Source organism: Argentina silus, assembly GCF_951799395.1.
Source record: "Argentina silus genome assembly, chromosome: 6".
Lineage (NCBI taxonomy): Eukaryota > Metazoa > Chordata > Actinopteri > Argentiniformes > Argentinidae > Argentina > Argentina silus.
This window is the reverse complement of record NC_139660.1, coordinates 5845486-5870714: the sequence shown is the minus strand read 5'-3', so window position 1 is coordinate 5870714 and position 25229 is coordinate 5845486. Positions and strand designations below refer to the sequence as shown.

Below are 25229 nucleotides of genomic sequence, written 5' to 3'. Positions count from 1 at the left end.
TTTCATTGTTATTTTAATGTGTTCAGAACAAGCTGTTCCTCCCCTATCCTGATGACTTATTTGGTGACATGAACAGAGCCTAGAAGCTGATAAATGCAGATTTCATGGCTAATATTTGTCTTTGCAGGATGTCCTTTTCTTGTCTTCCCTCTGTGGAAAGTGTGGGGGCGGGGGACATGTGATATCTCCTGGATTTCACTGTTGTTTAGTTCAGTCCTTCAGAAGAATATCAACAACACAAGGTCTCTTCTGTGCAGTGTCTCACAGCTGATAGCCCAACACAGGCCCAGAGACACCTGGTTACCCTGCTGGGTGATGGGGATCTTCATCTAGGCAATTCTTTGGTCAAATGTTTCAGGGGTTTTTTCAACTGAAGTGTCATTATTGTAGCCCCATGGACTATATTTACTGCTACTCTGGATACTGTGTGTGTGTGTGTGTGTGTGTGTGTGTGTGTACTCAGTGGTCATTAGGGATTGAGATTGTATCATGTCATGGAGGGATTGTGAAAGTGAGGTCTATATATGGGCATGAATGTGGGTTTTCTTCGGTGTGCGGGGAAGGAGAAAATGCTGGGTTAAGCACTAAGAGAGGAGAAACTGAAGTGGAAGAGGAACATGTGAACAACAGGCTTTGTGTGAACACATGAGGACAAACAGACAACGGGAAAACAGCCAGCCAACCCACATGCAGCCCGTTTGATTAACACACACTTACGCACTAAGTGTGACACCTAACTCTGAGAACACACACACACACACACACACACACACACACACTCTACACACTGCTTTCTTTTTTCTGTTGAAATCTAACATACACATGATCAAACCGTAGACTTTTCATTCACAATCTGTCCAACACACACACGCACACACACACACGCACGCACGCACACACACACACACACACACACACACACACACACACACACACACACACACACACAGAGAGAGACTGTACTGTGCTCCCTGCTGCTTGCTGTGGAAGGCCAGATTAGCATCAGTGCAGTTGGAATTCAAGCCCTTATCTCTGCCTCGCAGGACATAATCTTAACAGCAGCAGCACCGACCCTGCTGTGGGAACAAACAGTGCTTCACCGCCAGTCACGCTCGCTGGCCTACCCTTCTCACATTTATTAAAAATACATTCTGCTGGTCTCTGCTTCTCCCTGTCTGAGAGATTAGTACAGCGTGTGTGTGTGTGTGTGTGTGTGTGTGTTAGAATGGCACCACTACAATCGTCCTTGTTTTGGGTATTATGGGGTCTGCTTCATGTCTGTATTGTCCAAACCAGAGCTACTGTATTCTCCTGACACTGAAAGGGGGACAATACATCTCATCTTTGCTGGGATGGTGAAATTGGTCATCCTGTGGTTTGAGCAGTGGGGAAATATGGGAATTTACCTCAAGAAAGACCTACAGCTCTGCTCTCTGACTGTTTGTAGAAATATTCAATTGAACAAAGTCATCAATTTGCCTTATGAAGTGTCTATTTGGAGTATTGGTGCCCTCTCTGGTCTTGTAATGGTGGTGTGGCTGGACTGTTTTCTACTTGTTGCCGACACTGTATGAGGACGCCCTGCTATGTTGCTGTTCCCTATATGTTCAGTGCAGGATAGGAATTCCTGACTTGGCTTGTGTTCCCTTCGGAAGAACTGCTGAGTGGGGGTGGGGGCGGGGTGTGTGTGTGTGTGTGTGTGTGGGGGGGGGGGGTGTCGAGGGGAAGGGAGGGGAGGAGTGCTGCCTCTGGTTACAATTCGTTCCAGCCCCGGCCTCCTTGTTTACAAATCACTCCTCTGCTGGAACAGCTGAATTTCTTGGAATGAGGATGGAGAGAATTTCCAGGGACTCTTGTCTGTTTCTCTCCCTCATTTGCTGCCGCCACACTGCTGCTGTTCCACTTAGCTGGCACAGGCCACATCACTTCAACAGCCTGCTTACAGAGCTCAAGTCTGATCCTGCCCTAGCAGAGTTATTACTCTACACAGACACACACACACACACACACACACACACGCATAATCACAGAGCTTCCAGCAAACACTGATTAGCTGAGTGCTGTGCCCTTGAAAAAGCTCTCTTTTATAGAGCCCTCCTCTCTCACACACACAAACACACACACACACACACACACACACACACACACACGTCACATCCTGCGCTGACCTTGTTTTTGTCCAAGACACACATACTGGGGTGAGGAACTGCTGTGTTTGCCTCAAAATCTCACTGGTTGATGAGAACTTCCCATGCTTGTGCGTGCCCACGTGCTGTTCCCATCCTGGCCAGGCCCCGATCCCACATGATCTAGTCATGTTTACAGTGAGACTGCTCTGTGACTCTGTGACTGTGAAATGTTTTTGATTAAAACTGTGAGCAGCAAAACGGAGTGGCAAACAGAGGAATGTCTCTTTATTGTTTTGGATTTCACTCTGCTGTGTTTATGAGGCTACACTGCAGGACAGTGTCGTCGTCATCTCCCCCCCGAGCATCCCCTAGTGACTAGGGCCTAGTCAGTCCTCTCATAATACACAGTGTTTTATTCCAGGTCATGCATCAGTGGGTGTCTGGTCACTCTGGTTAGAGCCCCTCTTGTTATGCAAGGCCATGCTGGAGTTGTTTTATGGGCCTCTGGGTGGTTCCACTGGAGTGTGGGGGTGTGTGACCGGGCTGTCGCGCGCGCACACACACACACACACACACACACACGAGTCCCGGACATGGCATGGGGCTCCTCTTTCTCCCCCCTCCCTCCCTCCCTCCATGTTTATAGGTCTCAGGGGGCGCCCAGAGCTGACTGTGGGAGGCTTGTTACTGAACATGGCATGCAAATGGGATCGCAGAGATATGAATGGAGGGGGTCTGGAAGGCAGCCACGCCTGAAATAAGACACACACAAACACACAGTATACACACACGCACACACACACACATCTTTGTGATTAGGTTGTTGTGCTCCGCTGCGTTGCACCGCGGTGTGAGTGCGGCGTTGGCTCACCACCAGGGCGAGTTTGTCATATTATGTATGTGTCCGAAGTTTGACCCTCCCCTCTCTCTGTATGAGAGCAGAAAACAACACAACCACTATGTTACGCTCTCAGAATCATATCTGGGTCAACGACAAACTCACAATCCTGCATAATTGCATATATTAGAAGCAAATTGAAAGTGATTTTTGTTTACACTCAGTATACCGTGTTCTGTGCCGAGTTCTCTCTCTTTGTGTTTATTTTCCTGTGCTTGCAGAGGGGGGTTGTCCAAAAGCCAGTCTAAGTGGGTAGAATGTACTCAACTCGTATTATTCTACAAACAGTGCTTAATATGGTGCTATAAGCCAAGGACTAATCCCATAATACACGTACATGGCCTTAAAAGAGGCCAGCGCTGACTCAAGGCAGAGAGGAGAGATTTAGCTCAAACTGTAAACCTGTCTGAAAAAAAGATATTTTGGAATGCAAATTGTTTGCACATAGGAGGGTATTATCTGAGGAGGATCTGCTGTGCATGGGTGTATTGAAACGCCTGTCGACCTGTTCAATGTTTTCGAAAAGCGCAAGACAATCGAAATATTATACTTGTCCACTCCCTGTCTCAGATCTTCACTAACACATCATCTCTCTCTCTCTCCAGGACCTGTCCTGCATCGATGACATCTCCAACTCCCTCTTCTCCTCCCCGACTGACTCTCTGTCGGAGTACGCAGATGCCCAGGCCTTCATTGGCCCCGACAGCTTGGCACACGTGCCCACGTTATGGGACATAAACACAAACACACCAGCACCCAGCCATCTGGAGGTAAGAGACCTGGAGATATACACGCACACACACACGCACACACACGCAATGTACAACTGACACCACAACCACGACTACCTAAATAGAATTAGCTCTGCCAGCTAGCACGATCGTGCTTATGCCCGCACATACATGGCCATTCTAGGAAAGTAACGCCATAGAGCTTCACACCAGAGCTCAAATAAACAACCTTTAGGGCACTGTAGAGTAACACCATAGCTTAAATCAACAACCTTTAGGGCACTGTAGAGTAGTGTTGTAGAGTACTGCCATATGTACTTGACCAGCTGTAGGCAGAGCTGGCCTCAGCCATATTTTTTTTTATCCAAAGCGACTTACATTGCAGTGAGTGCATACATTTTTCAGTATACATGGTCCCAGCGGGAAACGAACCCACAAACTAAGTGTTGTTAGCACCATGCTCTACCAACTGAGCCACAGAGGACCACTGACACAGGGTCAGATATTTCACACAGCCCGTAATGGTAAGGATTGGAGGTACGGTGATCCTAGGTCTGTGGTTAAGGGCAGCTTTTACCCAAGGCACCTGTCTATCAAGGCTGCTGTTGACTTTTCCTTCTTCCGTCTGATTGAACACGAGTGAATGACCGTGTGTTTGGGTAAATGTGTTCTGACTGTGTTTGGGACTCACAAAAGGGCACGTTTCACTGTAATTTGAGTTTCCATTGTGTTCTTACTGTTCATTTTGCCATTAATTTATCCATTATCATTTATTCTGTCCCTCCAGACGCTCTTTTGTGATCTTTGTTGTTGTTGGCTTTCACTGCCTGGATGACAAATTGATCTCTCTCAAGTTGTTTTTCTTCAGGCAATCATCAGACATGCACACACGCACACACACACACACACCTCCATCACTGTCATTCTTTTTTTTTCATTTGGTTTGAGCGTTTTGTGTATGTTTGTTTGTTTTTCTTTGCAGCTGAATGCCCACAGGTTTCAGGGTTTGAGCAGTTTGGAGGATATCTCTGCCATTATCAGCACCCCACCATTGGGAGGATTCCAGGTAGCCAAAAAAAACAAAAACAATTCAGACTCAAATCATAGACACAGAGGGAGACATTTTGACCGCACAGGAAGATAGAGCCAAACCTGATTGTCTTGATTACACGTTCCAGAGTGCTACCCAATTCAAAAGTCAAAAAAACGACTTTGGAATTCAACAGATACATTCACTTAACCTACGAATTATAATTATAGCTGCCTTGCCTTCACGTGAACGTAAGGGGCACAGAGGATTTTGAAATATTCTGAGTAAGACGGTCGGTTTTGGCAACATCTCAAAACATGTCAAAATGGGGCCCGGAAGTTTCCGGTCAGTTCCTCCCAGAAACACTGCTGCTGTCTAATCAGGCCCAGATTTAGCCTTACCCTGTCATCATAAACATCAGGATCAGTAAATATAGGTCAACTTATCAGCTTACGTCTTCATTAACTCTCTCCATCTACCGTCTGACCTGATCTTTTGTTTCTCTTCGTGTTGTCTCAGCTCTGCGTTGTCTTATAGGTTAAGGATATTTGTGATACTAAGTAAAGTTGCAATAGTCCCAATAGTCTAAAGAGGCTTCTTCTACTTATTCCCTCTCCCTCAATTGCCTTGATCTTAAAAAGAAAGGACCGATGATAGTCACAAGGCAGAGAGTCTACTGGGGGATTTACTCTCGCCTGTCCACTTCTCTCAGATCAGTAAGAGAGAGGAGACAGGTGAAGGATGCCTTTTAAAGGCTATTGGCGATGCACTTTTAAGATAGCAATGTGAACTACATGACCCATCTCTCCTTGCTGCTGCTGCTGCTGCAGGCTTCGAGGACCCAGGTGGTGGCGGCAGAGGAGGAAGAGGATGCAGAGGAGGAGGAGACAGAGGAGCTGGGACATGTGGACACCTACGCAGACTACAAACCATCCAAATGTACGCTGCGACTACTGTACATATCTGTCAATGTCCTATAGCAGCTGCAGTAGTGTCTATGCTGAATCTGCAGTCAATGCTGAATCTGCAGTTGTCACTATTGTCTTGCTTGCTCCTATGCTCTCAATGCCACGTGTTCTTCATGGCTTTCCGCCTGGCTGAATGTCTGCTGTTGCGGAGAGAATGTTGCTGTTGTTGTTGTTGTTGTGTTGTTTAGGAGGGAATGTTGATACAGTAGTTATTGTGTGCGCACCCTACAGTCCACACTCCTGTCCCGTCTTCCCTGTTGATCTACGCTTCCCCCTGTGCTCCCTGTCTGAATGTTCTCCTGTATTTCTGTTGTAGTCGGAGGGAATATAGTTATGCAGTTTTTTTAAGGGAATACTGATAGTAGTTCTATAAAAGATTGAGACATTTTTGTCCGTCTCTCTTCTTCCACTCCTTCAGCCACCATAGGGATCTCCCACCCAGACATAGTGGTGGAGACCAACACACTGTCCAGCGTCCCTCCTCCTGACATCACCTACACTCTGTCCATTCCTGACTCCACCATCAACAAGGGCCTGCTCTCCGCCCTGCAGCTAGAGGCCATCATCTACGCCTGCCAGGTAAATACGCCTACCAGCTCTCACCCTTGACCTCAACTCTAGTCCTCACCTTTGACTAACATGAACTATGCTCTAACAAGGACGGTGGGTGTGTATGTGTGTGTGTGTTGTGTTGTGTTTGCTCACATCTCTCCCTACTACTCCTCAGCAACACGAGGTGATCCTGCAGAACAACCAGAGAGCAGGTTTCCTGATCGGAGACGGGGCTGGAGTGGGGAAGGGCCGCACCGTTGCCGGGATCATCCTTGAGAACTACTTAAAAGGGAGGAAGAGAGCATTATGGTAAGACGCCTGACATCAGCTCATCATCTCTGCTTCCAGCTCAAGATCTGGCTGGGTCACAACATCGTCGTCAACATCGTCGTCCCATGTTACTGTTACTGTTTGTGTTGGCATGACGATGAGAGTGTGCCAGTACATCATTAATTCTCAAGGGGAAATTCATGAATGATCTACAAAAAATGGGCTGTATGTTTTTTTTGTAAAAAGGCCACTGCATCTAATCTGTGGATGTTCATACAGTATGTCATTTATTGCTTCCCATAAATCAAACATCTTCAAGTCTCTTGTACCACTGTGAGGATATGATGGCTTATAAGCATGTATGAGCTGGTTTTGTGAGGTTTCTCACCAGAGTTTCTCATTCTCCGGATTCCCCCCCTCAGGTTCAGCGTTTCCAACGACCTGAAATACGACGCAGAGAGAGATCTCAAAGATATAGACGCGCCCACTATTCCTGTGCATGCCTTAAACAAGGTACGTCGTTGGGAGTGGAACATGGGTCACCGTGAAACTGAGCTTTCTGCAGCCTCTCATCTCCCTAGTCTCAGGAGGCTCAAAATACTGTCGGTGTTGCTTTTGATGTTGTTCAAAGAACCACATGCAGAGAACTCTTTCTATGGCATACATGCATATACTGTATGCTGAAGTGTCTGTTTACTCTCATACATCAAACATTAATCGCCGGCACATAAAACCCACTAACCCACTGTGTAAGCCCAGTCTTAACTCCCCATGTGTTGCCTCTCAGATAAAGTATGGAGACACAGCTACCTCAGAAGGAGTCCTGTTTGCGACCTACTCTGCTCTAATCGGGGAGAGCCAGGCGGGAGGCCAGCACCGTACCAGGCTCAAACAGATCCTGGACTGGTGCAAGCTCGGCTTTGATGGAGTCGTATCCTTTCATAAGACTGCCGCCATGTTAAAGAGATCGTTTATCACACATGATCAGACTTGAAGAGGGGTCAAGATTAGCTCATGTCCCACAACATCTGTTGTGTAAATCCTGCTGAATGCCATAATCCTAGATTAATTGGATAGTGGCTAACCACATTAGACTACTTCCTGGACAATGTTGTTGTCCATTCAATCAGCAATCATGCCCATCTAGCCTTGGGACTTAACTACCGTCCCAGAGGTATCAAGTAGGAAGCAGCTCAGAAGTGCCTGAAGATTCAGAGAGTGACACACATTTGGTTCTACTTTTACGCATATGAATAACAGCGAGAGCGTCATAAATCCTCAAGCTGTGACTTACCACATATTGCACAGGCACATTTGGGGATAACAATATAATAATATTTGCCGTTTAGCTGACGCTTTTATCCAAAGCGACTTACATTGCGGTGAGTGCATACATTTCAGTATATATGATCCCAGTGGGAATCAAACCCACAACCTCAGCGTTGTTAGCACCATGCTCTACCAGCTGAGAGACAGAGGGATTGGAGAGGTGTTTTACAAACATTTGACAACGCAGAGCTCCTTAAGAGATAACTGTTGGATAGGAATGCTCGCATTTTTGTGACTTCCCCACTTACGGGAAGGTTTTTTGAGCTCCCTGGAGACATTAAGATAATCTGTGTGCTTTTTAGCAACAGGGAAAATGAAGCAGTGCAACTGTGATGATCACAGACAACCATTACCAATGCAATAACTCTGTAATTAATTGCAGCACCACACATCAACCGAAGATTTTATTGATTTCCCCACCACTCACATCATCTGCAAACAATCTGCCTTCACGCATATCGGTGTAACACCCCTTAACCGTAATGGAAAAAACATGATGGGGTGGTGCTATTTTATTGTGGTGATTAGGCCTTTCCCAAAATAAACCATAAACATGATTTACCCTCAAGTTGAACAAAAGTTGGTGTCAGTCATGCATTGTTATGTTACTTGTGATCATTTTAATTTAGAGAGTGTCACTGCGTTGAATCGTCAATGTTTGGAGCAAACCCAATATATAGGAGCGAACTAAGGAACATAATGAAAATGTCCTTTGCAGCTCCAAATATGTCAAAACCGAGAAGAAATTAATTCGTAAGAATTGGTCTTACTCACCGCTCAGAATGTGGGTAAGATTCTAGATAACCTCACAGCTCGGCGGAGGCAGTGTGAGTGTGTTTTTAGTCATAACTGTACTTTTAGCTTGATTCCTATGAGTCATTCTGAGAGGCTTGATAACTACGGGCCATTATCTGTGATACTTAAACATGTTGCTCCATGGACCATGTTTACACTAGACCAGCCCCTACCATACAGTACCATAGCTGTGGTTTGCCCTTGACCGTGTCCCTCCTACAGATTGTGTTTGATGAATGCCACAAAGCTAAGAATGCCACGTCTACCAAGATGGGCAAGGCAGTGCTGGACCTGCAAAACAAGCTGCCGTTGGCCAGGGTGGTCTACGCCAGTGCCACAGGTGGGACTTTCTCACACACACACACACACACAATCAGTTGGGACTGTCAATATGTCTGTTTGTCTTTCCCTGCCTTTATCTCTCTCCCTTGTTCACACATACTCATTCACACTACCTCTCCCATGTTCTCTCTCTCTCTCTCTCTCTCCCTCTCCCCCCTTCTTCTCTCTACCCCTCCAGGCGCCTCTGAGCCAAAGAACATGATCTATATGAGCCGCCTGGGGATCTGGGGTGACGGCACGCCCTTTAAGACCTTCGATGACTTCCTCCACGCCATAGAAAAGAGGTCTGTAGGAGGCTTCAGCATCACCTGACAGAGCTATTGTAAAACCTGTTCAGTCAGCTAGACCTGCTCATTATGTGTGTTTACTGGCGCTGCTCATAGACTTCTCATGCCGTTCTGTAGGTGGCTTCAGTGCTTTTTGAGTACTTTTTATTCACCAGCTAGACTTATCCAGTCCTACTTGGAGGTGTGCCCAACCGGCTGTGGTTGTAATTGACAGGGGCGTGGGCGCCATGGAGATTGTTGCCATGGACATGAAGGTGAGCGGGATGTACATCGCCAGGCAGCTGAGCTTCTCTGGGGTCTCGTTCCGTGTCGAGGAGATCGGCTTGGACGACGACTTCAAACTGGTCTACAACAAAGCTGCCAGACTGGTGAGGCCTCACCTGAGACCCTCCCATGAACTGGGTGGTCAATAACACCACATATTAGACTGTTGGACAATCTTGCCCAATACTGTCCATTCAATGTCATTGTGCAGCACGTACCCACAATCAATGTAGCTAGAGCTACATTACAGATATATTGCTTACTGTATTTGAGCAGGGTCGGGGATGATCAGCAATGTTGGGGGTGAGTGTGAGTGTGGATGACTGATGTCTAACACAGATGTGTGTGTGTGTGTGTCCTCAGTGGGCGGAGGCTCTGAACGTGTTCATGCGTGCGGCGGATGACCTGGGCCTGGTCAGCAGGAAGTCCCTGTGGGGGCAGTTCTGGTCGTCACACCAGCGCTTCTTCAAATACCTCTGCATCGCCGCCAAGGTCCGCTGCCTGGTGGAGCTGGCCAAGAAGGAGCTGGAGGCCGGCAAGGTCAGGACACGGTCCACCGTACACAGTGTGCTACATATGTATTCAGTAATTTAATCCAAACTAAACTAAGTCAAAAGCGATAAGTGCATTCAAGCAGAGGCATTTATAGATTCCGATACGTTGCGCTTCATTCGTGGTCCTCTGTGGCTCAGCTGGTAGAGCGTGGCGCTAACAACGCTTGGGTTGTGGGTTCGATTCCCGCTGGGACCATATATACTGAGAAATGCATGCACTTTCGATAAAAGCGTCAGCTAAAATATGAGTATAAGTATGAAGCTGTAAGAACTGCATTACACACTGAAGTAACCATCGCTTTGATAGCTGGCCGAGCCACCGTCACGACTGAACATGCTGTGGTTGTGTGTTTTACTGTGAGCCTCATGCGTCATGCGATCTCCCCCTCCTCAGTGCATCGTGATTGGGCTGCAGTCGACAGGAGAGGCCCGTACCAGAGAAGTCCTGGATGAGAACGATGGGCATCTGGACAGATTTGTATCTGCTGCAGAGTGAGTGGAATACTGTCTGTCTGTCTGTCTGTCTGTGTGTGTCTGTGTGACCGTAATGGCTCTCTGAAGCCTTGAATCTAAGTACAATGTTGCAGTAGAGTAAGCTGATATTCAGCTGGGCCCTAACGCAACCCACATACAGTGCAGCACCCCCAGTCCCCATCTAGAGTAACCGGTGCTTTCCTGCTCTACGCGTCTGTGGTTTATGAATGAATCATTTGTTTGTTGCAGGGTGTGCAATACCCAGGCGATGGTTAGCATGCATTCCATTCGTCACGCCCACTGCAACCAAATGTTCAGGCCCTGATTGAATATTGTTCAAATGCATTCATGCCTCCTCTCCCTCCCTTCCTTCCTCCTTCCAGATCTAAAGTGATAAGCTAGGCGAAAGCTAGGACTCCAACGCAGTCCCTTTTTAAGACAGTAATCACATCAAGCAAGGATATGAAGAGGGAAGCAGGGGTGTTTTTAGTTTTAGTATTTGAACAGGGCCTTGTCTGTAGTCCCCCAGCTCCCTCACACATACAGTTCCTACCTCATACATACCTGAGTGTCTGAAAGTGTCATACGAGAGATTACCTTGTCTGCCCCGGAAAACATGACGGCCATAATGAGACCAATCAGAGTGTCTCTCTCCATCTCTTCCACCTGTCAGAACAGTCCCGACATCATCCTGTCATCCTGTCAGCTCGCCCAGTGCGAGTGGGAAAAGATCACGATCTCTTGTCAGGTTTCCCAGTCTTGTTGAGAAATGATAACTATCTGTCTGTCTGTCTGTGTTATTTTTCTCCTCAGGGGTGTGTTCCAGTCACTTGTACAGAAGCACTTTCCCTCGGAGAAGCAGAGGAGAGAAAGAGAGAAGGGGCCTGGGAACAAGAGAAAACGTACGTGAGCATGCGCTGAGGAGACACGGTTTACATTAGGCACTGGGATTAAATGAGCAGCGACAACCAAAAATTACAAAGCCAAGTGTTAATAGCCTTCTTAGGACTTTCAGGGCATATAGCTTTTCATTATTTATATGTTTGTCAGTCCAGTAATTTATTAAAAACAATGTACATAAAAACAATGGATCTATTTAGATATAAAAGTGCCAGACTGTGACCGCTAATCTACAAGGAGTCTCCAACGTGCGGTGTGTCCTGATTTAGAGATCACTAACCCCCCCGTGCGTAGCTAGGCTGTAACAGAAGGCCGTCTCTGACCCTACTATGTTAAGTCCCTGTGTTCATTGCCGTGTTGCGTTTGTGCCTCTCATTAGGTAAGCCCAGGGGCCGGCAGCCCAAGTACCCAAAGCACACGGTGGTGGACATCGGCGGCGTGATCAACATCAGTGACGACAGCAGCACGGACACTGACGGCATGGACACAGACTCTAACTCCTCCCCCGACTCCCTTTTGGACAACGATGATGTCATCTTCGTCAACCACACAAACCAACACACTGGTATGCGATCCAATCCGATACAATTTTATTACTTCATCTGTTACGACGGACATGAATCTTTTCCTCCCCCTGACAACACGTGGAGCAGCAGTTGGTCCTAGCATCGTAATTGGGATATCCTGTTGCTTTACAAGCTTGGGTTATAAGAGCAAAATGGGTAGAACAGAAGAATGTAGCTAATATTGGTGTCCAGTTGCATGAAAAAACAAGCTAAATAGCTGAAAAGAAAAGAAAATGTAATGAGGTTTTTCAGGGGGTTTTCCTTATGAGTGCCCCCAACACAGACACACACACACAGAGCAGAGACGCAGGTCTAGACAGTAAAAGTGCTTGGCAGACATGTGGAGGCATCTCGTCCTCGCTGGTGTCATGTCTCTGGCTGTGTTAGGTTACAGTAGCTAACAACATACCTTTGGTGTTGTGTATCCACAGTGCGGATTGAGGAGATAAAGCAGGCCCTGCTGACGAAGATATCTGAGCTGGGGAAGGAGCTACCTCTGAACACTCTGGACGAGCTGATCGACAAGTTTGGAGGACCTGAGAATGTGTCAGAGGTGAGGGATTACACGCTGTCTTATGCAAGAGGGTACATAAGATTCTCGCTGTCATTAAGGCGGTGCAAAAGAAGTAAATGCAGAACTATGAACTAAATGCAGTTTTCAGTGAGATTTCCCCCGGATAAAGGTGAAAGGTGAAAGGTGAAAGGTGGTGAAGGGATGCTCCATCCGCCTCTGAAGCTCCCAGAATGCTCTAGTGACGGAATGCCCTCTGCCCTCTCCTCTAGATGACGGGGCGTAAGGGGCGCGTGGTGAGGCGTCCCGACGGGAGCGTGCGTTACGAGTCGCGGGCGGAGCAGGGCCACACCATCGACCACATCAACCTCAAGGAGAAAGACCGCTTCATGAGCGGGGAGAAGGTGCGAGGCCCCAAGAGGGCTGTGTTATACTGCTTTCTTTTGGATTCATTGAAACAAGCACCACTAGTGTAGATAGCGGTGTGCTCTGCTCTGTTCTGTCTGCTATCCTTCTCTCTCCCCCTCTCTTGCTTTCCTCTACTCTCCCCCATTCTCCTCTCTTCCATCCCTCATTCTCAACCCCACCTCCCCTCTAGGCTCCATTCATCTCAACCCCCCCCCTCTGAACTTTTCCTCCATCCTCCTCTTCTCCGTCCTCCACTGACCATCCCTCTCTCCTCGTCTCCCCAGCTGGTGGCCATCATCTCGGAGGCGGCCAGCTCTGGCATCTCCCTCCAGGCTGACAAGCGGGTGAAGAACCAGTGCAGGAGGGTCCATATGACCCTGGAGCTGCCCTGGAGTGCCGACCGAGCCATCCAGCAGTTTGGTGAGTCTAGGGGTGGGGGGATTGTATGATATGACCATGGAGCTGCCCTGGTGAGTCTGTGGCAGACCAGGGGAGAGGGCTCAGGAGTCAGGATAGGGGTCGTGGGAGGTTACACTGTCACACAGACATTTGTCTACAAGTGTAGCCCTCAAGCTTGGTTTTCTATTGCAATGTGTTTTAATTTCTGGCTCTTCCCTAAAAACAGTACCCATCAAGGGAAAATATTGTCTTTGTGTTGGAGGAGACAGATCACCCTCCGACTGAAATGGAATTCAAACATGTTATTATAAGAGTAATTCCAGCATAAAAACACCTTTTGACTTTGAATGAGTCGTTTTTATAATAACATATTTGGATTCAACCTAAGTTGTAGGCTGCAGGAGAGTAAGGTGTTAGACTGAATTAGAATAACATAATTAGACTTGATCTCCTGAGCCGTCTGCTAGAGATATCATTCTTAACAGCAAGGATGGAAATGCAGGCCTGGGCATAAACACACACGCATCATGGGCTGTGAATGAATTGTTTGCAGTAATTAGCTAACTGCCTCCGTAATTCCTTCCCATCAGCTGAGTTCCCTTGGCGAGCTGAACTCAATGCTTGGTTGACATGTGTGGGCTTGACTGACAGACACTGTTTACACTCACAACACACACACACACACACACACACACACACACAGTCAGGTGGTTGTAATAATTCCACATTAAGATCTATGACAAAATGTGATTGACTGGTGCACTGTACGTTGGTTCCAGGAAAATAACACTGTTGGGTAGAAAAGATGTGGTGGGCGATTTGAGATGCTCTTAATTCAGAGAGACATTACTGTTGGCTAGAACAGATGAGGTGGGCGGTTTGAGATGCTTCTTATTCAGAGAGACATTACTTCAAATTGTTGTTTGCCTCCACCTGTATGCATATGTATCCACCAAACCAAATACCCTCTTTCCAGATTGTCATTGTTGCACGGTACTTATCACATCATCTCTCATCATCTCTCATCATCTCTAATCATCTCTAATCATCTCTCTCTCCTCTCCTGTGTGTCTCACCAGGTCGTACCCATCGCTCCAACCAGGTGACGGCTCCAGAGTACATATTCCTCATCTCAGAGCTGGCTGGAGAGAGACGCTTCGCCTCCATCGTAGCCAAGAGACTGGAGAGTCTGGTACGTCCTGTAGCCCGACAGTACAACTCCCGTAATCCCTTGTGTAAATACATCCTGTATCATCCGAGTAGAATCTTGAGTGTAAATCGTTGTTCTTCTAACAACCTGGGGGTCTGTAGCTTTGACCGAATACATTTGCCAAGGGTCCCAGCGCTCATTGACTCATTTACTCCCCTGCTGACCGAGCCCTCACCCCTGTCCTCACCCTGCTCTGTGCCGTTCCACCTCCCCCCCTCCCCCCCCGACTCTTCTCTCTAGTTCACCCGAGGTCATAACAAACCTTTCATAACACATTTGAAAGCCAGGTTATTCCTGGATCTACTGTACCGTTGGTCTGATTATGGTAGAACTGAGTTATCACATCCCTTAAGGCCCCCCTGGTCTGGACGTTAACACAATAGTGGTCCATTTGTGTTATTGTATTTAAGCCCAAAGTCATTTATTTTCCTACCCACCCCCCCTCCACTGTCTGCTGACGGCAGGGAAGGGGGGGGGGGGGGGGGGGGGGGCTTCCAGAAACTCATTCCTGCCTCTGCCAAGCTTGTGCGGTAATCCGCCCTCAGAATAGGTCACGGCACATCATGCCCGCCCCTCCTGTCTGGTGAATACCTTTGTGTTCAGCTGTCTCCAGATGAGCAGTGATGTCATATCTGGCCGAGACATTCTTTTTTTTCTGATCTCCAAACATTCCATTGGGTGTGGGCATCAACAGCAACAGCGGCAGATGGCTTCAAGAGGAGCCTCAGTCTAAATCTAAATGTGCACGATGACACTCCATGACATGACATTCCTGCCTCTTTCGCTATGGTGTCTGCGGTGGAGACTGCAGCTGTGTTCCAGAAATGCGTTCTTGCACTCTTATCTAGAGCGTATACCAAGTGCGGTATATTCTCTAGATAGAGTGCAAAAACGCATTTTGTTCTGCAGTCTGTACAGTAGCTGGTTATATGATGTGTATGAATGATTTCCCCAGGGCTCTGTAGAGCTAACGCTGTGTTGTGTTCCTGTGTGTAGGGTGCGTTGACCCACGGGGACAGAAGAGCCACAGAGTCCAGAGACTTGAGCAAATACAACTTTGAGAACAAGGTAGGAGAACCAACCGGCTACTACGTCTGGTCTGAGGTCATACCTCAGCTTGTCTTTGTCTCACACCTCTTTGTGTTGGAGACGCTGAATGGCTTCACAGTGACCTGACCTGGCCCCTATGATGACCTGATTCCCTCTCTTCTACAGTACGGTACCAAGGCTCTGGATAAGATTACCAAAGCCATCCTGGGTCACATTGAGAGCAAGGTGTCCCCTCCCAAAGGCTATCCCGGTGGCGATGCCTTGTTCTTCAGAGACATGAAGGTTGGCATGATGGATGTGGGCATCTTCTGCAGGGAGCCGCGCTTGGGGATCAGTACTGAGAAAGGTAAGTCAATGTTGGGGTCCCCCTGAACCCTCTGGAAATGTGCCTATCACGATCTTTTCAGTATTGTCTGCATATCTGATAGATTAAATGGTAGCTACTACTGTAGCTGTACAGCGTAGTACACGTATTTGGTTAGATTTGAATTCATCAAACAGGCTTTCTTTGTTTGCGGTGGCCTAAGGAAATTCTGCCCCCACAGTAGATTCCATCCGTCCATCGTCACTAGTACTCTCACTACAGCATATTTGTGATGAATTTCCTGTGTTTTTCTTTTATTTGTGTGTGTTCACGGTCTGGCGTGTGTGTGTTTTCCCTTGTTCCCTCACAGACTGCAGCATCACCAAGTTCCTCAACCGTATCCTGGGCCTGGAGGTTCACAAGCAGAACTCTCTCTTCCAGTACTTCACTGACAACTTTGATTACCTGATCGACAAGGACAAAAAGGAGGGCAAATACGACATGGGCATCTTAGGTATGCAGTCAACAATTCACAAGGCGATAAGCCACTATCCTTTATTTCTCAGGTGTAAAAATATAAATAAATACATTCTACGTTACGTTTTATGGTGCACATATGGAGGTAGTGATGCTTGGGTATTTGTGATGTTTACGAGTCACATAAAACTAGAGTCAATAAGTGCAGACATGCTCCCTACACATTTATCTCTGCACATTGGAACAAGTTCACCCTGCAGTATTTAGCCATATTTGATTCTCTACCACGAATAGAAGCGTCAGGCCAATAGATGGCAGAGTGTGTGTCTGTGTGTGTGTCTGTGTGTGTGTCTGTGTGTGTGTGTCTGTGTGTGTGTCTGTGTGTGTCTGTGTGTGTGTCTGTGTGTCTGTGTGTGTGTCTCTCTCTCTCTCTCACCTGCCTAACTAGAACACTGTGTCCTGTCTGTCCCTGTCAGATCTGGCCCCAGGTAATGATGAGATCTACGAAGAGAAGCAGGAGATCTTCCTGACAGTAGGGAACCCCCAGGATGGACAGGTTGTTCTCTACAAGGTAGGCATGACATCCATCAAACATCACTACTGTACATGAGGTGTCAGTGTTTTAGCTTCTCTCATATCTGAAAAGGGTGTGCTGCTTTATGGGCCCGGTCTGTTTTGAATTGAAGATTTTAAATCTCACTGAGATTAAAGCTGTTAAATAAATAAACCCATATTTGCAGACAGAAAGGTGATATAGCCATGAGCTAGTTTTGACTTAATGGCTTATTGGGCCGGTTTTACAGACAAGGCTCACACTTTCAATGGCAAATTGCCACTGAGGATGCTTTTTAGCCTAGGACTAGGCTTAAGCCCTGTCTGTGAAACCGCCCCATTATGTGCCGTCTTCTGTACCGAGGTATGCAGAAATGTAGGTATTGACTTGTCTGTGGCGGTTAGCATTGAGCATTGAGATTAGCCTGAAGGAGATGATGAGTCCTTTATAGCAGGATGCTGAAACATTATAATTAGTCTACTGGTATCTCTGGATCCCTGTGTTGCTGTTGCTCCAGGCAACCTACATTTGACATTTTAAACTAACACAGACAGGACTGGTTTAGCAGGTGTAGACTCAACTCATGCCAAACCTCCCTCGGCTTATCCCTGGGCCCTTCAGTACAAAGCGGTGCGTGCGTGCGTGCGTGCGTGCGTGCGTGCGTGCGTGTCCCATGATATTTGTATGACATTTCGTTATATTTGGGGTTCTTAAATAAATGAATAAAAAATTCCAATTTGTGTGTGTCTACGCTTGAACGTTTCCGATGTAGATCCTGGCCGCCTCGCCTCCTCTCATAGGGCAGCTATTCTGACCTCTGACCTTTGCCCTCTGCCTGTTACCCCCACAGATCAGTGTGGACAGAGGGATGCCGTGGGAGGAGGCCTATGCGAAGGCCCTGAAGCTCAGCAGTCCAGACGAAGGCTTCTACCTGTCTCACAAGGTGAGCCTCCGCTCCGCAGAGACACACAGACGTGCTGCGCTGCATGTTCCAACAGGCACTGACTAGCAGGAAATGTCTATCCTCTACGATCTCGCGAGCTCCCCCACCCACCTCAGGGCTAGTGCACTACATAGACCACAGCACAGCAGCTCCCCTGACTGGCTGACAGAGGTGAATGACAGTTCAGCTGGATCAAGTTGACTGTGTTGTTCCCATCCCAGATCAAGGAAATAAAATGGAGGTGTACCTGAACATGAGGCTGATAAGATTATGTTTCATGAGAGATTGGTTATGCTAATACAAAATAAAACATTGTGGTCGTAGTGAACAAGCTATGTAGGTTAGCAAATGTTTTTTTTTTTTTTAGACTGGTTGTCATAGAAAGATTATGGTGGACCAGGTTTAAACTATTGCTATATACTATAATTTAGCTTATACTAGATCAATGAACAATGAAATGAGTCTTAATAGTCCCACCTGTAGTCTTCGATAGTCCTACCAACTAGTTTCACCAAACACCTGAACACCTGAGCACCTGAGCCAGTGTGACCAGCTGACCTGTGTTGTTGTCGTCTCTCCCCTCCTAGCCGCGGGGTAACCACCCGTGTGTCCTGCTCGCTGAGCAGGGCCGGGGGAGGAACTTTATCCTCTACAAGCCCAACATTGGCAAGCAGGCCCACCCTGAGAGCCTGGACAACCTGCAGCAACGCTACCGCAAGGTAAGAGTCACCCTCTTCCAAAACCCCCCTACAACCATCACATTCACATCCTCTTTTTTCCATTGTAAGTTTGTCACTGCTCATTTACAGACACACTTTGTCTTTTGTTGCTTGGTGTGAAATGTCTCTGCTATGCTTCTCTGCGGAGTATGCTGCCCCCTACTGGACCAGTGGGAGTAGTGAATGAGGACGTTGCACAACCCTGTTCCATAAGAGTGTTTTACATCATGTGATGTAAGGCCAGGATTATAATGCAGGATTGTGTTGGAGGTAGAGCACAAAGGGATGCTGTGTATTGTGAGAGTGACACCTTCGTCTGTGTTCCCATGATTCTCAGGTGACCCCAGACCAAGCCAAGGAGAGCTGGGAGAACCAGTTCACCTTCTCCTTCAGGAAGTGTAGCCATGCCAACTGGTGAGTACGGGAATCAACTTTAGGGAGATAACACTCTTATTTAGGCTTTACGTCTTGATTGGTTACCTTGCCCCAGTGTCTGTCCAATGGTTGGGTGTGAGACAGTTGGTCCTTACTTGGGCCATGGTTGAGACCGGGTTGAGGATAGATGCACTATATTTGGAGGATTCTGCAGGTTACAGGAGCATTCTGAAAAGCTTCAGGGGGCTAAATATGTTAGGAAATCACTCTTTTCAGACAAAGAGCTTACAACCTCTTGATTTAACATCTCCCTCCCTATCCCTCTCCCCCAGGAATGGTAAGTGTAAGAAGATCGAAGAGGGCCAGGAGTGCTTGCAGGGCATGCGTCTGCGTCAGTACCACATGCTGTGCGGCGCACTGCTGCGCGTTTGGAAACGTGTGGCCGACGTGGTCTATGACATCACAGCCTCCAGCATCCTGCAGATCGTACGCCTCAAAACCAAGGATCACAACAAGCAAGTCGGTGAGTAGCGTACATCCTAACCGCTGATCTTGTGACGTACGAACAGCCCCCAACACAGCTTTCACACAGACACCTCTCACTGGGATTGTTGTGTGATCTGTCAAAGGGAATACCTTGATCCTGTTTTCTGTTGGTAGATCAAACATAGTGAAGTTACAGTGTGACTCTCAAACTTGTGACAGGAATCACAGGGTTGAAATTGTTATTGATGTAATGCTGGTGTTACTAAATCTAAGCCTTATAGAGAAGTGAAATTGTCGCTATGTAGCTCAAGTATAAAGAAACGTTAATTTCTTGTCGGGGTTCAACAGTGACGATGCACGCTGGCCCAGGGCCAGTAGAGAGATGCATCAGGACAGGACTGCCTCTAGTACCCTGCCTGTTACTGCCTCTAGTACCCTGCCTGTTACTGCCTCTAGTACCCTGCCTGTTACTGCCTCCAGTACCCTGCCTGTTACTGCCTCCAGTACCCTGCCTGTTACTGCCTCCAGTACCCTGCCTGTTACTGCCTCCAGTACCCTGCCTGTTACTGCCTCCAGTACCCTGCCTGTTACTGCCTCTAGTACCCTGCCTGTTACTGCCTCTAGTACCCTGCCTGTTACTGCCTCCAGTACCCTGCCTGTTACTGCCTCTAGTACCCTGCCTGTTACTGCCTCTAGTACCCTGCCTGTTACTGCCTCCAGTACCCTGCCTGTTACTGCCTTACAGATTTCTTTGATGTTGATGCACTGATTTCGTCTCGTTTCCCTCAGGTATCAAGATCCCAGAGAACTGTGTGCCTCGTGTGCGGGAGGAGCTGCTTCGCATGGACGAGGAGGTGAAGAGGAGGCGGAGGGAGAAGGAGCAGAAGGCCCAGGAGCTGCACCTGGCCCAGGAGCGCCAGCGCAAGCAGATGCTGCAGAACAAACACCTCCTGTCCAAGCTGTACGCCCAGCCACAGACCCAGTCCCTCTCCCAGCCGCTCCAGGCCCAGACCCAGTCCCTTACCCAGGCCCACCAGAGGAGCCAGAACCAGCCAGGACCGCTCAACCAGCTCAACCACATCAACCTGCCCAGCATGACCAGCCTCACCTCCCACTTCCCCCACTTCCCCCACCAATTCCTGTCCCCGTCCCTGGCTAAAACCCCCTCCATGCCCCCGCTGCAGCCCCACAAGAACAACCACAGCAGCACCCCCTCCCTGGATGAGATCCTGGACCTGACAGTCAGCAGCCATTCTCCCTCCCCAGACAGCACGGGGGGGCTGGTGCTGGACAGCCTAGGGGGGGGCCATGCTGGGGGCTATGTGGAAGACTATGGTCTGGAGACCCTGATCGCTCAGAGTGCTCTAGCTGCTCAGCACACTGCACACCTGCCGCCCCCTCCGTTGATAAAACATCATCAACATCAACATCATCAACAACAACAACAACAACATCTACAGCAGCGGCCAGAGAGCCAGGCTTCACTGGTCAACAACAACAATAATGACCACCAGGACTTCTTAGAGATTCTCAACCTCTGTCTACCCTCGCCTTACTCTCAGACAGCCAACCCTTCCTCCTCCCCTCCCCCATCCTCTTCCTCCTCCAACAACACAGCGGCTCACGTCTCAGCCGGCCTCCTCTCCTCTTCCTCCACCCCTTCCTCCTCCTCCTCTCTCTTCTCCTCCTCCTCCTCCGCCGCAGCCCTGGCCCCCTCAGAAACACAGCCCCTCCCCATACCCAACGGCCACTGCAGCTCGGACACGCTCCTCAATGTGCGTGAGGTTCTGGACAACATGCTGCGAGCCACCGCCTCTGACCGCCAATCTGTCATTCAGTACCGGCTGCCCGACTGGGACCCGCTTAACAACACCCCCTGAAACGGTTGTTTTAGCTGTGTCCTGTAGCTGCTGTCCATGAACGCACCCCCTGACCCCCTGACCCCCCCCCCCTCCAAACACCTCCCCCATCCCCTCAGGGCCACTTAGTCACATCACTGCCTGTCCTGTCCTGTCCTTCGCTGTGCCCCCCCCCCTTAACCTCACACACACACACACACACACACACTCTCAAGTCTCCATGTCCCCGGTCTAAACTGGCCACGGTCTCGTTCCCTACACAAAATGTTTTGGTCCTGTTATGGAGATGGTGAGACTTTCCTCAATTAAGGAATACAGAAGTAGCGGTGTTTGATTTGTTAGATTTTTTTTTTTTTTTGTATGTATGTGATCAAAATCATACTCCTGTTCGATTGTATGTCTTTGTTGAGGAAAGTTTTGTGTGTTGTTTTTTTTTTGTGGTTATTATAAACCACAGTACCCCCTACTGGTTATATTCAGTATCACATGAGTAATGTTGCTGGATTCTAACTGCCTGTCCTCTTCCATGTACATCTGTTCTATGCGTGCTTTCCTGTGTTGTCCTGTACACCGCTTTTTGTCTCCATTGCATTGACTGGAACTAGGCTTGCAAGCCTTGGTTTATTTTAAATCAAAAACATTCAACTGGAAAATATCAACACAAATCAGATGAGATTATTTGTGAGGAAATACTTCAGTTCTTGCTCCCATCTTGTCCCCTCCTTGTTTTTCACCCCGTTTGTCTGAACTCCTGCCTCTGTGTCTGATGTGAAAAATAAGGGAGGGGAAAAACAGTCTGCCGTTGTATCAGTGCCTTTGGAAACCTTCTTAAAAATGCAGTCTTTGAAACCCATATAGGCCTATGTATAGATTTGTACTCAAAGCGTTGGTATCTTAATTTATTAGATTTGTATTTAACTTCGAACCCCCTGTCCTTCCCACAGTTTGGGCTGTGCTGGGAGTGGGTGCCAGGGATAGCACCCCCTCCTCACAAGCCAGTATGTGTATCTATGTGTATCTAAGGTATAGCTGTCCCTACAGCAGAGCAGCACCAGCCCCCCCCCCCCCCCCCGCTGTCCCAGGCCATGTGAGAGAATAGAATATTGGGGGTTCAATGGGAGTGATGCTGCAGGGCTAGGTGTATTGGGGTGAAATGGATGGGTTCAAATGGTGTCAAATCATCCCACTAAGTCTACTACACCATCCCAATGTTGTGACTCCTGGTTTGCTTTTGATTTTTGAAGTTCTCAGGAAAGTCTAGAGTGCGTTCGTTTTCTTTGTTTGTTTGTTTGTTTTTTTAAACCTTTGACCAATATTGATATGGATATTTGTTGTTTTAGCCCATTATATATATATGGTATATATTTCAGAACCTGTGAGATCTGGCTGTCTGTTGTGAAATGAATGCACTGTAATTGGTTCATGAAAAAGCCTGGGGTAAAGTTCAACCAATCAAAAGCAATAAAAAAAATCTCAATTTTTAAATAACAAGATCTTTTAAAAGTCTCAGTACTGTTTACTCTCTACAGCCGAAGGTTATACAGTAGCTAACTAATTGGATTCTCATTTCTGTTCTAGTCCAGTTTAAAAACAGCTGAAATACTTTTGTATAAACATTGTGATGGGATGAAAGCAATGTATTTTTGATGTCTTTGTCATCATTGTTATTATGATAATTATTGTTATTTATATTTAAGGGATATTTAGTTTTTAGATTGTTATCCTCCTGATGATACTTTAGTCAACTTAAAGTTTGTCAGGGACGTTTCAAAGTTTTCAAGATTCCTATAAAACAAAAAAAATAAATACATCTATTATTATAACCTGCCACCAAATAATATTGCACTGTTTCTGTACTGCTGTACAGGGTTGATGGTTTTGTCTCTCTTCATTTCTTTCACCCAATTCTGCTCGACTCGTATCGTTCTGACTTGGACAGCTTCTGCCAGGGCTTTAGTTAGCAGAGATACCAAAGTATTCCACACACCCCAGAGGTTACTGGCTATATATCTGACCTATTATCAATCTCAGGAAGAACCCTTAAAAAGATGTTTCCCCCCCCCCCCCCCCCCCCCCCCCCAGCCCCCCCTACCAACAGTGGTGAACAGTGGTGAAACTAACCAATACACATTTGAGTGCTATTTTTATTTCTTCATTCTGTGCTGCGACTCTTGCTGTATTATTTTATTTTTTTGTATGTTCAAGACTTAATGTGATGGGTTTGTGTCGGTAAGTGTTGTTGTGAAAATGTCGGTGATTTTTAAGTGTTTATGCCATCTTAGGGCAAAGATCAAAGGCTGTTTCTTTTTTAAGGAACATTATTTGTTTATCTTGACCTTTATTTGTTTTCTTTTCTCTCTTGTGGTCGTTGTCAGATGTTTTATCCATGTGAATGCTGACAAAGACTTCGATTTGCACCAGTATATACTTATGGTTGCAATTACTTTTGCAAGTCTTTCCCCCTTCTCCTATATTCTGACACATTTCTGGTTAAGTCTGAAGCCAGACATCACAACATCTCTGCTCTATATTCTCTCTCTTTTGTCTTAGTACCCAAAGAGACAGAACAGAATCTGCAAGAGTTTATAACCATCTCATTTCTGCTCAAAACTTGTCCCCTAAAAATATTTTTCCTCATCAGGCACATTCCAAGAAATTGAAACAATTCCACAAACTAATACCCAGTCCCCTCTAGGTATGGCCATTAGATTGCGTGCTATAATGCTCACAGACACACACGCGCGCACACACACACACACACGAAAAGTAGCAGCCGATGCATTATTATACACCTGAGGGAAATGGACAAACACAATTTGAGAAAAAACTACAATTTAGAAGAAGCCTGTTGACTTGTCTTAGCAGTTTTTAGGTATTTTTTCTATTTTTTCTCAATTTGCACTAAGAATGGCATAACGGAGTTACTGTTGTCTGTTAGTTCTGATTGAGAGTTGCAAGCTTGTTGTGTTCCTGACCTTTTGATGGATTGCATTTTTTTATACTGTAACCACCTTCCTTGTTTCTTCACCTTTTTGCATATATAAAAGTATCACATTCAAATAATTTATTGCTAACAAAAACGAAACAAAAAACATGCTACTGATTGTATGTATTTTTAAACAAAGGCTATTTTTTCTGTAAAAACTGTGTTCAGCACTTTTATTCTGGGTTGTGCTTTTGTTTTTCTATATATTTATAATTTAGATCGAAATGTATATATTGTAAAAAATTGTGCCTTTCGACTAATTCTTTAAAAAGGTTTTCTACTCAACAAAAGGAAGGAATATATCATAATGCAATCTTAACTTTGTAAACAAACAAACAAATAAAAACTTGAAGATTGCTGAAAGGGTCTTCATTGTGTATTGATTTTGCCTTTCTTGCATTGGGGCAATATGCAAGAGTTCATGAGGATTACATACTTCTTTGACAGGTGGTGGTGATGCAGTTTACCTTCATTTTGAAATGACAGGTCTTTCAATCATTCAGTTTCATCAAGTATTACAGTAAAGATTCCTGTTTAGAGGCTGCATACCTTTGATACCACCTGTCGGTCTCATAATGGGGTGCGGTGTGTGTGTGGGCGCGGTGTAACATTTGGGAATGTTCCTACATGTTGGAATATAGTAGAAAGGACATTCAAAGCAGTAGCTGTTTATTTCTGAAGGGGTAAGACGATTACGCTATGTGTTTAAATAAACCCTTACAGTCTACTCCAAGACGAATATCCATTATGGGTTAGTTATAGATATTGCCATCACTTCCACTCCTTCCGCTCCCTGAGAGGCTATCAGGGAGTGTTTATGAATACGGAAGGGCAGGACAGGAAATTGGGCGACGGCTACT

General features: G+C 46.8%; 1 protein-coding gene across 4 annotated transcripts in view; it reads left to right on the top strand.

Annotated features, from left to right (window-relative positions):
• Positions 1–23993, top strand: part of sbno2b (strawberry notch homolog 2b) — a 51928-nt gene extending 27935 nt beyond the window's left edge. For 3 of the 4 annotated variants that reach the window (XM_083672132.1, XM_083672133.1, XM_083672135.1), the window contains 27 exons: positions 3633–3797; positions 4741–4824; positions 5619–5727; positions 6175–6335; positions 6484–6617; positions 7001–7091; positions 7366–7509; positions 8925–9042; positions 9223–9328; positions 9546–9699; positions 9959–10135; positions 10544–10641; positions 11437–11525; positions 11903–12088; positions 12521–12642; positions 12873–13004; positions 13293–13428; positions 14487–14599; positions 15614–15685; positions 15833–16013; positions 16342–16485; positions 16925–17019; positions 17852–17944; positions 18532–18663; positions 19001–19077; positions 19371–19561; positions 20314–23993. In XM_083672132.1, the coding sequence (XP_083528258.1) occupies positions 3633–3797; positions 4741–4824; positions 5619–5727; positions 6175–6335; positions 6484–6617; positions 7001–7091; positions 7366–7509; positions 8925–9042; positions 9223–9328; positions 9546–9699; positions 9959–10135; positions 10544–10641; positions 11437–11525; positions 11903–12088; positions 12521–12642; positions 12873–13004; positions 13293–13428; positions 14487–14599; positions 15614–15685; positions 15833–16013; positions 16342–16485; positions 16925–17019; positions 17852–17944; positions 18532–18663; positions 19001–19077; positions 19371–19561; positions 20314–21404 (4395 nt within the window). In that variant the 3' untranslated portion in view covers positions 21405–23993. The remainder of the gene's footprint in view (positions 1–3632; positions 3798–4740; positions 4825–5618; positions 5728–6174; positions 6336–6483; positions 6618–7000; positions 7092–7365; positions 7510–8924; positions 9043–9222; positions 9329–9545; positions 9700–9958; positions 10136–10543; positions 10642–11436; positions 11526–11902; positions 12089–12520; positions 12643–12872; positions 13005–13292; positions 13429–14486; positions 14600–15613; positions 15686–15832; positions 16014–16341; positions 16486–16924; positions 17020–17851; positions 17945–18531; positions 18664–19000; positions 19078–19370; positions 19562–20313) is intronic. The other variant, XM_083672134.1, reaches the window with a different exon arrangement.
• The last annotated feature ends 1236 nt before the right edge of the window (positions 23994–25229 follow it).